Raw genomic sequence first — 12,105 nt, forward strand, 5'->3', positions numbered from 1 at the left:
TCAGTTGCCACAATGGTCTTCCTCACCCTCACTGTATGCGTAGGATTTCTCCCTGGTATGGATCCTCTGATGTACTTTATGGGATGAATCACAACTAAAGGCTTTTAGACATTCCTTACACTCATGGGGTGTCTTGATTTTGTGGGTCCACTGGTGCTTGGTCAGGGAGGAGTGGTACCTGAAGGCGTCCCTGCACTGCTTACACGTGTAGGGACTCTCCCCAGTGTGAGTTCTCTGATGGAGGCTGAGGGAGGAGCTGTAGCGGAAAGTCTTCTCATAGTCACTGCCTTTGTAGGGTTTCTCTCCTGTGTGGGTTTTCCGGTGCTTGATGAGGGAGGACCTGTACTGGAAGGGTTTCCTGCAGTCGGGACACTTATAGGGGTTCTCACTTGTATGAGTTCTCTGGTGGAGATTAAGGGATGAGGCCCAGCTAAAGGCCTTTCCACATTCACTGCATTGGTAAGGTTTCTTCCCACTGTGGATCTTCCGGTGCTGGCTGAAAAAAGACTGATCACTAAAGGCCTTCCCACACTCATTGCACTGATAGGGTTTTTCGCCAGTGTGAATCCTCTGATGGGAGAGGAGGGCTGAGCGTTTGCTGAAGCCTTTCCCACATTCATTACAGAGAAATGGCTTCCTGCCACTGTGGGTGATCTGGTGCTCCCAGAGGGAGGAGCTCCACCTGAAAGCTTTGTCACAGTCCTCACACTTGTATGGTTTCTCTCCAGAATGAATTCTTTGATGCTGAGTAAGGTTTGCCCTCTGGCTGAAGGCCCTCATGCACTCACTGCATTCATAGGGTCTCTCCCCTGTGTGGATCCGCCAGTGCTGAGTAAGGAAGGACTTGGAGCTGAAGGCTCTCCCACATTCAGGACATCCATAGCCTTTCTTCTCTGTGAAGCTGCTCAGAGATTCCACCAGGATGGGCATCTCAGAGAGGCTGTTCTCTCTGCAGGCCTTTATGAAGTTCATGTCCCGATGTCCCTTCTTTTGAGGTGACTCTTCAGAGATGTTATGCTTTGAAGGTATCCTGTTGTCAGACCCAGTGCCCCAGTCTGAAATAAAGTTTTCAAAACTGCAAATTCCTGTAAGGTGTGAGACAGAATACTGAAAATCAGATGGCTGCTCCATTACCCATTGTGACTATCAGTCTTGTCAGCCCGACCATGCTCTAGTCCCCAGCAATCTCAATCAAATACAAATCCAAGTGTTGGTTAGCATTTTTTAAAAAGATTTTATTTATTTATTTGACAGAGAGAGACAGTGAGAGAGGGAGCACACGTAAGGGGAGTGGGAGAGGGAGAAGCAGGCTCTCTGCCAAGCAGGGAGCCCAATGTGGAGCTCAATCCCAGGACCCTGGGATCATGACCTGAGCCGAAGGCAGATGCCTAATGACTGAGGCACCCAGATGCCCCATGTTGGTTAGCATTTAAAATCACTTCAGGTAAAGGAAATTATCTATGATCATGTAGGTGGGCCTCACCCAATCAGTTGAAGGCCTGCAGAGCAAAAACAGGTTTCATAGGAAATTTTGCCTTAAGTCAGCAGCATCGGCTCCAGCTTATTTCCAGCCTGCTGGGCAGCCCCAAAATGTGTTGAGTCATTTCTTAAAGTAAATCCCTCAATATATAGTTTATTGGTTCTGTTTTTCTGGAGAATTCTGACTGATATATCAGCTCTCTAATGAGGCTTGACACTAGGAGGACACCTGGAACCAGGCTGGGTTAAGGGGAAGCATGCATAGATTTTAAAATCGGGGAAAGCAGAGTTGACCGACAGAGGAAAGAAACATGTCAAGGATGAATCCAGCTTATCTGGGAGGATGAGAACCTGGAAAGGGCAGACCAGGACACTGGGGCCTCAGAAGCCCACGTGGGCTGGAGTGAGCCCTCACTACCTCACAGCCTGGTCTCCGCAGCTGGGGCACATGCACACTCAATTTTAGGCCATTGCTGTTCTTCAGTGAGTCATGGAACTAAGTCAGGTTCCCTGCCTTGGCACCAGTGACATTTTGGGCCAGGAAGTTCTGTTGTGGGGACTGTCCTGGGTATTGCAGGATGGCAGGCAGCATTCCTGGCCACTTCCCCTCTGCACCACAGTGCCCTCTCAGCAGGGACGACCAAAGAAATCTTGAGACATTGCTACATGTCCCCTCAGGGCAAAACCAGTCTGAGTTGAGACCACGGCTTTAGTAGGTTGTGACAAGAAGTTTTAAACAACGGGACAGAATGGAGTAACAGTGCACTGTGTATAGTAAGGACAAGTATCACTTCATACAATTTATTTTTTAATTAATTAATTTATTTTTGAAGATTTTATTTAATTTGAAAAGGAGAGATCACAAGTAGGCAGAGAGGCAGGCAGACAGAGAGAGGAGGAAGCAGGCTCCCTGCCAAGCAGAGAGCCCGATGCGGGGCTCAATCCCAGTACCCTGAAATCCTGACCTGAGCCGAAGGCAGAGGCTTTAACCCACTGAGCCACCCAGGCACCCCACTTTATACAATTTTTATTTCATTTATATCTGATGGATACACAGCATGTGCAGTGGGCTGCGATGTAAAATGTACCTTTCACCAGGGTTGTGGGAGAAACAAGTCTGAGGCACACAGACATGGGGCAGTCAGTTCCATCACAGGGACTGAGCAAGACAGAGCAGGAAAGAAGGCAGAGAGGGGTGGAGGCAGAGGCAGAAACAGGCTTTAAACTGAACTGAGAGGTAGACAGTACATTCTCTGTGGACACCTTTCAATGGGACCCCACTGACTGCGCCCTTGTTGACCCTCCTTTGGGCTCTCTTCCCCCCAACACATCCCAGCCAAACACTGGCATATACTGAGTGTTCAGCAGGAGTCAGCTACCAACAATGGCTAAACCAAGCGTGGCCAATTAAAAAGCTCAGTCCCCTGGCCTCCAGCTGGCTTAAGAAAGAGAACAGATTTGGTCTGATGGCACTAGGGCCTGCAACTTCCGTTAGAACTTCTGGGAAAGAAAGCCTTCTGCCCTCCTGGGACCAGCGTGTCACTGAACCCATTGCTGCCAGAAACGGAAGGAGCCAGCCCAGGAGTGGAACCAAGAGAGGAAGAAACAGAACTAAGAAACACAGAGTGGGAGCCTATAGAGGACCAAAGAGACTAAGGTCAGGAAGTAACACTTGAGCTCCTGGATCCAGCCATGCCTGAAGTCTGAGTTACCCTTAATGTTTCCATTATGTTCCTATAGAGAGGTAGACACTTCAGGGGAAGGAGTGTGGGAGGACCCTCAGAGGCACTGAATGGCTGAGCCTCAACCCAACACAGACGATGCCCCTTGGCTTCTGTGCAGTAAGGTAGGGTCTGAGTTCATTGATAAGCTACTGTCCTTACCCAGTGAGATCAGGTTCCTGTAGTTTTCCAGCATGACGTCCCAGTACAGCACTTTCTGGCCAGGACTCAGCTGCCCCCACTCCTCCTGGGAGAAGTCTATCGCCACATCCTGGAACGCAATTAGCTCCTGGAATGACAAGGCCACAGCATGACTAGCCCTTCATGTGTCCATAGGGAAAGGGGCCTGGGGTCAGGAGGGGAGTCAAACAAGAAAAGAGTGGTCAGGCTGGGTTCAGGACTCACCACAGTGTGGCGGAGGTTGCATGTGGTGGTTCAAGAGCTAGAACCAAGAGCTAGAAGAGCCCACAGACTGCTGAAGTCTGATTCCCGTGGGGCTCTATAGGGAAACTGCAATGCATTCAGTGTGACAAAGATTTACTAAGGTCACCTACGGCCAGGCACCTTTCTAGGCACTGGGGATACAGACTAAAACCCTGCCCTGGTGAGTCCCACATTCCAGTCAGGCTTAGACAATAAACCAGCCAAACAGCATGTCAGATGGTGCTAAGTGGTACAGAGAAAAACAGGCAGGGACGAGAGTGATGGGACATTAGGTACCAGCTAGAGTGGTCAGGAGAGACTTTACAAGGCAGTGACTCTGGACAAAGACCCGAGGGAAGTGAAGAGGTCTGTGCCATGTGGCTATTGGAAGGTGCCAATATTTTATTGGCACTGCCGATAATTTAAAACATGGATATTCATACAAAAATCCAAATATCAGTCTTGAAAAACAGGAAGCTTTTACATTGCAAAGCCTGGATTCCTGCAGTGACAACAGGCTGGAGCCTGGTCACAGTCGCCCCTATAGATGGGCTCAGTTTCCCACTGTGACTCCCCAACTCTGGGGTCTCAAACTCAAGTGCCTATGGGGGGGACTAGCGAGGTAGTGGGGATGAATGAAATGGGCTGCCCGAATGCTTACAGTTTTCCTGAAACACATGGCCCTCCTTCATCCTGCTTCCATTTCTCCCTTTCCTGAGAAAAGTAATTCTCTGCTGACACAGGATTCAGTTGCTGGGGACTGCCGCAAACTAGAAATCTTGTATCCAAAGAGGGCACCCCCGCCTCAGCCCAGCTAGCAGTTGTCACGGAACACCAGAACACCGGCCTAGTGTTGCTATCTCTGACCCTGCCTGGTGCGTTCATGGATCTCCCGCAGCACTTACCACCCCTGAATGACCAGGCTGGTGTCTTTGTTGAGTGTCCCCCACATCGCTCCTGGTCTCCACCCAAGCAGGGGCCTCGTCAGTCTCAAAAGGACTGCATCCTGCTCCATACACAGGAGGCCCGCAGATATCCGCCGACTAACACGTGAAGCACACCCGCCGCCACCACTACCCCACTGGGTGCTCCACACCCAACCAGAAGCAACGTCCTGCCTTTCAGAACCCAGTGGCCCTCTCAGGGGAGACCAACGAAGACTGACTGACCTGGGGCCTCACAGTCACAAGCCCGGGAACCATGCCCTCCTCGGCAAAGGACCTCTCCTGGTGGAGGCCTGAGATCCGAGCTGGGGGGAGGAAGAAAGAGTGGTGAGAGAGGAGCCCAGCTGGGCCATCACAACTGCCCCTCCTCCAGGACCCGAAAGGACCACATCCCTTGTTGGAGTTGGAGGAATGCGTTAAGTGGCACTGTTTCCTGCAGCCCAATCTAAGCTGAGAACCCAAACTCTGGAAACAAGGTACCTGGATTTGAATCCCACCTCCGACCCACTAATTGTATGGCGTTGGACAAGTTCCAGGACCTCTCTCTGAGACTCAGTTTCCTTATTTGAGAAATGGGGATAGAATGGTATCTACCTGTAGGACATGGTGACAGCATTACTGTGGCGGATGGTATTAGTGCCCCCAGTCCTTCACACTCCCTGTAGATATACCCTTGGCCATGTACCTCTGAGGTGACCTGTCACCTTAAGTGTGGTGTCTGTCCCCACCTCTTGACATCAGGTCTGGCCTTGTAACCCGAGCCGATCAGTGGTGGCCTCATCTGCTCACCCCCCCACCGTCCTGCTGTTCCTCCAGGATCCCAGGCTCATTCCTGCTTTAGGGCCTCTGTCCTCACCTCTCCCTCTGCTGACAACACTCTTCCTCCCACTTCTCCTCCAGGTCATTCTCACCGTGCAGGGCTGAGCCTAGACCTCCGTCCTCAAAGGGTGTTTCTACCGGCCCAAACTCAGTGAGCGGACCCAGCCCCTATGTCCCCCGCCCTCTAGTGTTTCCTCCCCGAGCATTTATCAGTGACGGGCACTATTTCACTGTGTTCCCCGGGAGAATGCAAGTTCCATCACAAGCCGCACCACCCAGGAACAAAATTCCACAGGCATCCCCAAGAAATCTCATGCACAAGGGACAATGACACTTACAGATGAACGCAGCCACGCGGACTCAGCACAGTGTGGCCACCTAGTTTGGGGACACTTGTTATACTTGCGCACAAACACAACCACACGCACATTGTTCGCTTCCTCAGGCAAGTGCTTGGAAGCCCCCTTCCCACAGGGACATCCAGCATGGCACAGGGTCACGAACCACAACAGCCACACAAACTCGCCCTCCACGTAAGCCCCTCCCGCACAAAACCACACACAGAAGCCAAACTCCATTACCAGAGCCACAGGAGTCACACAGGACTGGGCTCCCCGTTGCTCTAACGCCCCCAACTCAGTCACATACGATCCCTTAAATGACAAATTACCATAGACCCTCGTGACATACAGGTCTGCATTCAGTCACACAGACCCTCGGACGAGGACAAACTCACACTCACACACCAGGCCCTTCCACACTCAACATGCACACCCAGCCTCAGGCAGACTGCGGACACTCCCAGACAACACCACACACACACACACACACACACACACACACACACACACGGCTTGAGAGGCAACTTCAGATACTCACAAAATCCCACCTGAACTCTGACAGCAAATCATCCTCGGCAACGCCCCCGCTTGCACACACACACACACCGCCTCACACTCCGCTCACGCCCCCGCCCCGGCGCTCACTCCAGCAACCGGCAGAGATGCCTCACCACGCGGACGTCACTGCATCAGACACACCCGACATGCCCTCATCACACACACACTCCCACCGAGTCACGGATCACAAAGTCACACTCGGCAAGGGACACACGCACAGACCTACACTAGCTCACGCGCGCACCACACCTCCGCAGAGCTGCAGCCCAGATGCGGCCCGGCTGGAAGTGGAAGCGCTCCCGGCGCCCGGGCGCAGAGCTCTCTGGGAGTTGTGGTTCAGAGACCGGTGCTCCGGTGTACGTCCCCGTGGCGCTGGGGCTCCATCCTTCCTGGGTTCAGCTCAGCTCCTGTGAGAAGGAGGAACCAGCTCCGCAGAGCGGATACTCCCTGTCTCCCAAGTGAGAGCCCTTGTCTGAGAAACAGGAACTAGCCCCACAGAGCGGATACTTCCTGTCTCCGAAGTGGGGAGTAATACCCCACAAATGAGGCACTGGAAGGCAATAAGAGGCGAAAGGCCGATGCTGCCCAAAGAGGCGGCTTGGGAACGTCTCTGCACCTTCCAGGAAATGACATTTGAAGTGAATTTCAAGCGTGGGCAGCAGCAGCCACACTCCAGCTCGGCAAGGGCATACCAGGCCGAGAAAGGAGCCAGTGCAAAGGCCCTGAGACAGGGTGAAGGTTGATGTGCTTGAAGAACCAAGGTAACGCCCGCATAGCTGGGGGTGAAAGATGCAGGGGTGGGTGCAGGGGAGGAGGCTGGAGAGCCCCAGGCAGTGGATGGGCACTGAAGGGCCGCAACGGGGGGTGGGATGGGGTGGGGTGGCGTGGCCCGATTTATGCATTCACAGGAGCCCGTGGCTGCTGGGTGGAGGGTGAGTTTGGGAAGCCAAGAGTGAAGTCAGGGAGATCGGAGAGGAGGCCGTTGCAGTGGTCCAGACAGAGACGATGGTGTGCCAGGAGAGGTTGGTGGCCGTGGGCATGGTGTGACGTGCGTGGGTTTAAACCTGCACTGGGGGACATGCTGGATGTGGAGTGTAATGGGAAGAGGAGGGGGTAAGAGAGTGCCTGAGTGCCACCTGGTGAGGTGGAACCTGAGAAGGCACAGGCGTGGAGGAGGACAGAAAGCTGCCTGCACGTGTGCTCAGTTTGAAGTCCTTGCTGCTATTCACTCATCGTGGTTTAATGTCAGTGTATTCACTCACTAACCATCTATTTTTGGTCCTGGGACAACTGCGTGCTGGAGCAGGCTGGGAGGTCGCACAAGAGTTCACTTTATTTTATTTTTTTTAAAGGTTTTATTTATTTATATGACAGAGATCACAAGTAGGCAGAGAGAAAGAGAGAGAGGAGGAAGCAGGCTCCCGCTGAGCAGAGAGCCCGATGCGGGGCTCGATCCCAGAACCCTGGGATCATGACCGGAGCTGAAGGCAGAGGCTTTAACCCGCTGAGCCACCCAGGCGCCCCAAGAGCTCACTTTAAATGTTCAGAAATGATGCAGATCGGTTGTTAGGCTGCGGACTCCTAGTTTGACATCAGCTGTGGTGAGATTACTTAGGCCATGGCAGTTGGCAAGTGCTACAGTATTTTTCTCCAGAGAGCTGGCTTTCCAGCTCGCCATTCGATAATAGGAAACAAACACGTAATCACCTTCATTCAGCTTTCATTCTGGTGTGTGGGGGACAGATCTGTAAACAGATAACTAAACAATTTATTGAAATTGCGGTGTGTATTTTGGAGAAATGGGAGTTCTAAGAGCATAGAAGGAAAATGACTTAGGTTGAGCCAGGAGGGGTGATCAGGAAGTGGTATTTGAGCTGTGATCTGAAGGCTGAGCAGCACGCTCTTGCTCTCTTGTGTTTCATTGAGAAGGTGTCATCGTTGATCGATAGTGTCTTTTTCGTTCTTAGCGAAATGTAAAATAAGAGTCTGTCTTCTAATCAGTGTTGGTTTGGATTCAGCTGCACTTAATAATCTGATTAGGGGAGGGTTGTTTGAGCTGGGTTTGTGGAGCCCAAAGAGGCATGCAGGTGTGGCACAAATAAGTGTGGGGAAGGGGCTAAGAAGCCATTAAGTGCTCAGAAGGCCCAGCCCTCTGACTCCAGCTAACGCCATAGCCACTCCGGCTCTTGTTTTTTGTTGTTCTGCATCACATTTGTTTATTCAAGAAATACATATCGAACGCCTAGTGCATGCCAGACAGTATGCTGCACACTGGGGCCACAGCACGCAGAAGGCAGTGCCACTCTCATGGAGGTTATATCTGGAAGGGGTGGTGGGGAGCAGAACAAACAAACTGAACAATCTAGGTAATTACAGGTGGCGAGAAATTCAAGTAGGAAATAAAACAAAACGAGGGCATTGAGAGTGACCAGGAGGTGAGCTGCTTTGGATAGGAGGGTTGTGGAGGCTCCTTTTCTCTTTTTGGACAATTTGGACAATAACTCCCAAGGGTTATGCATTTGATCAAGAGGCTGGTATCCTCAAGGATATGTCGGTAGCACAGCAACGGTTTCCTAAAACCTCCCCACAAAATGTCTTAACAAAGTAAGGTTGCTTTAAAAAAAAAAATTATTAATTTATTTTTAGAGAGGTGGGGGAAGAGGGAGAAGGAGAGAGAAACTCAAGCAGGCTCCATGCCCAGCATGAAGCCTCATGCGGGGTTTGATCCCATGACCTGAGCCGAAATCAAGAGTCAGATACTTAATTGACTGTACCACCCAGGCGCCCCAAGGTATTTAAAGTCAAAGAGAAATACAGTCTAATTTTTATCATTCAAAAATAGAACCCTGAGTGCTTCTGGATAAAATTATTGATCCTTTCCCCATCCTCTTAACTTTGGGTAGATTGCCTAATCTATCTGTATTTTATTTTCCTTATCTGCAAAGTGAAGAGAATTACAACCACATCATGAAGTGTTTCAAATGTTAGAGACAGTGCATATAAGAGTGACTAGTAAAGATGGTCTGGGAACAAAAGAGGAATTGGAAATATGATGATAGGATGGAGTAAAAAGAGGAGAAGGGAGTTGGGGGAAATTGGAAGGGGAGGTGAACCATGAAAGACTATGGACTCTGAAAAACAATCTGAGGGTTTTGAAGGGGCGGGGGGTGGGGGAGGTCGGGTTACCAGGTGGTAGGTATTATAGAGGGCACGGATTGCATGGAGCACTGGGTGTGGTGCAAAAATAATGAATACTGTTATGCTGAAAATAAATAATAAAGAAAGAAAGAAAGAAAGAAAGAAAGAAAGAAAGAAAGAAAGAAAAAAATTGCTTACTAGAACCATAATTTGCTATTATTTACAAATGTGGTATTATCAGATAGCTTTGTTCTTGTAATAGAAGAAATAAAAGATGATCATTTTGTAAATCAATAAAAAAAGATAGATGGTCACTCATCAAAAGAGTGGATATGGAGGAATGATCAAAAAATAGGAACTGTTTTCAAAAAATAAAAATAAATTAAAAAAAAAAAGGAACTGTTCTTTCCTTCTTTCTAGAGTTTTATCTTGGTGCATGGCAACCCAACTGGAGACATTTCCCAGCCTCCTTTTTGGGTCAGCATGGCCATGTGACTAAGCACTAGCCAATGCGGTATTAGCAGAAACTTCTGGTTTACATCTTAAAACCATGTTGCTTGCCCTCTATTTCCTCTCTATTCCTTCCTGAAGCCAGATTGTGAATGAGGTGCTGGTGAGCTCTCCCTCACCTTGCGGATAAGGAGAACTTAGGCAATGGTAGAGCAAAGAGACAGGAGGAACCTGGTCTCAGAACGACTTTGTGGCACAGAGACACTAGAATTACCTCAAGCACAGATGTTTAAACGAAAGAGAACTAAGCCTTCTGTATCATTTAACCCACTGTTTGTTGTTTTCTATGAAAACAACTGAACCAAAAATCCAACTCATAAAAGGCTACCAGGTTAACATGGTAGAAAGATGAAAATGCCTTTGACATTCCCTTGGGAAGGATTCACATGAAGATGACACAGTGTATATGGACAAGTCCAAAATGGCCTATTTTTCTTCTGGAATATTTGCTGCTTCTTCTGATTGAAGTCATTGGCTTGCATTCAGGACAGGCATTAGATGAAAAAATGTCTACCGCTAACCATGAAGCACATTGAGTAGGCCAAGGTGTGCCCACCTGCAGAAGGCCCATGGAAACTGAAAGGGAGGTCTCCTATTGGACTCTCTGGGACATAGGGTCATCAAAGGGGCTCTTGGATGGAATGATCCCGCTATTTAAATTATTTACTCCCTGTCCTCCATCTTCCCCTGTGTACCTATAGTACCATTTGCCTATATTAACTGCACATTGGACATATCTCTAGCTTACCTGGACATCTACTAGGTAGATGGCATAGCTCATTGTCATCCAACTTGGCTGCCAACTTTTTGGCTACAGGTGTGTTCCTTGTGGTGTCCGGAGGCACTAGCACCTTACCGTGGCCACAGGGACCTCCTGTGAGGGTGGATTGCTGGGTGCCTCCCATGTCCAGATGCCAAGTCCTAAAATGGCCCCCGAGGATAAAGCTTCTGCAGGGCTCCCTTCATGTCCTTGTTCCTCAGGCTGTAGATAAGTGGATTCAGGGTGGGCGTGAGGACAGAGTAGAAGACAGCTGCCACAAGCCCTTGCGTTGGGGAGTAGCTGGTGCGGGGCTGCATGTAGGCAGAGCTGCCAGAGCCATAGAACAGGAGCACAGTGGCCAGGTGGGAGGAACAGGTGGACAGGGCCTTCCAGCGGCTGGCAGTGGAGCGGATCCGACACACGGTGGCCAAGATGCGGACGTAGGACAAGACAGTGAGGCCAAAGCAGCTCATGATGACGCAGCCACTGACTGCAAATCCTGCAGCCTCGTGGACATCTGCATTGGCACAGGCTAGCCGCATGAGTGCAGGGATGTCACAGAAGAAGTGATCGATCACGTTGGGGCCACAGAAGGGCAGGGAGAAGGTGTTGGCTGTGTGGAAGGCCGAGAAAACAAGCCCACTGCCCCAGGCCACCGACACCAGGGAGATGCAGGTCTCAGGGCTCATGGCTGCTCTGTACAACAGGGGCTTATAGATGGCCAGACAACGATCGAAAGCCATGGAGGTGATGAGAAAACACTCCGTGGACCCAAGGCAGACAAAGGCAAAGAGCTGGGATGCACATGCATGGAGGGAGATGTCCCTGGAGCCCAGCATGGTGGCAACCAAGGCCCGGGGGAGGGTGGTGGACACGGAACAGATATCCACCAAGGAGAGGTGTTTGAGGAAGAAGTACATGGGCATGTGCAGGTGCGCGTCCTGTGTCACGGCGGCCACGATAGCCACGTTCCCCAGAATGGCAGCCAGGTAAATGAGAAGGAAGGAGGCGGCGCTGAGCAACTGTAACTGGGGGACTGTGGAGAAGCCCCGGAGGAGGAAGACAGAGACTGCTGTGAGATTGGGCATGGTCGGCCTTTGGAAGAAGTCCTGAACTGCTGAGGCCACTCAGGGAACAGCCACAAGGGGAATGAGGAGACAACAGCAAAGACCTAGGAGGAAAGGAAGGGGAGGTGAGCTGCGTCTGAATTAAATGCACATGCACGGCCTTCCCTGGCGGTCTCAAACTCCAGATACTCACGGTGTCTGGCAGATGCATCTGGGAATCTGGTGGAGTGTCATGGGTGGGGGTAGGAGGAGCGTACACAATGTTCTGTTCAAGAGAGACAGCTGCTCTAAGCTCGTGCTAGCTGTTGGGGGACCAAGCACTGCCAGATCCTCTGATATTTGCCA

At 50.6% G+C, this 12,105-nt stretch overlaps 2 protein-coding genes across 2 annotated transcripts; both read right to left on the reverse strand.

Moving 5' to 3' along the window:
• On the reverse strand, nt 1-6,297 carry LOC309853286 (uncharacterized protein; the record flags this gene model as incomplete). The annotated part of the gene is made up of 4 exons (XM_082711125.1): nt 1-1,085; nt 3,363-3,489; nt 4,793-4,872; nt 6,276-6,297. The coding sequence occupies 4 exons, from the start codon at nt 6,295-6,297 to the stop codon at nt 1-3; spliced, it is 1,314 nt and encodes a 437-aa protein (XP_082567251.1).
• A 4,557-nt stretch (nt 6,298-10,854) lies between these two features.
• LOC309853287 (olfactory receptor 8U3-like) lies at nt 10,855-11,781 on the reverse strand (the record flags this gene model as incomplete). The annotated part of the gene is made up of 1 exon (XM_082711126.1): nt 10,855-11,781. One exon carries the CDS (start codon nt 11,779-11,781, stop codon nt 10,855-10,857), a length of 927 nt encoding a protein of 308 aa, XP_082567252.1.
• Nucleotides 11,782-12,105: the final 324 nt, after the last annotated feature.

This window comes from Mustela nivalis (genome assembly GCF_964662115.1).
Source record: "Mustela nivalis genome assembly, chromosome: 18".
Classification (NCBI taxonomy): Eukaryota; Metazoa; Chordata; class Mammalia; order Carnivora; family Mustelidae; genus Mustela; species Mustela nivalis.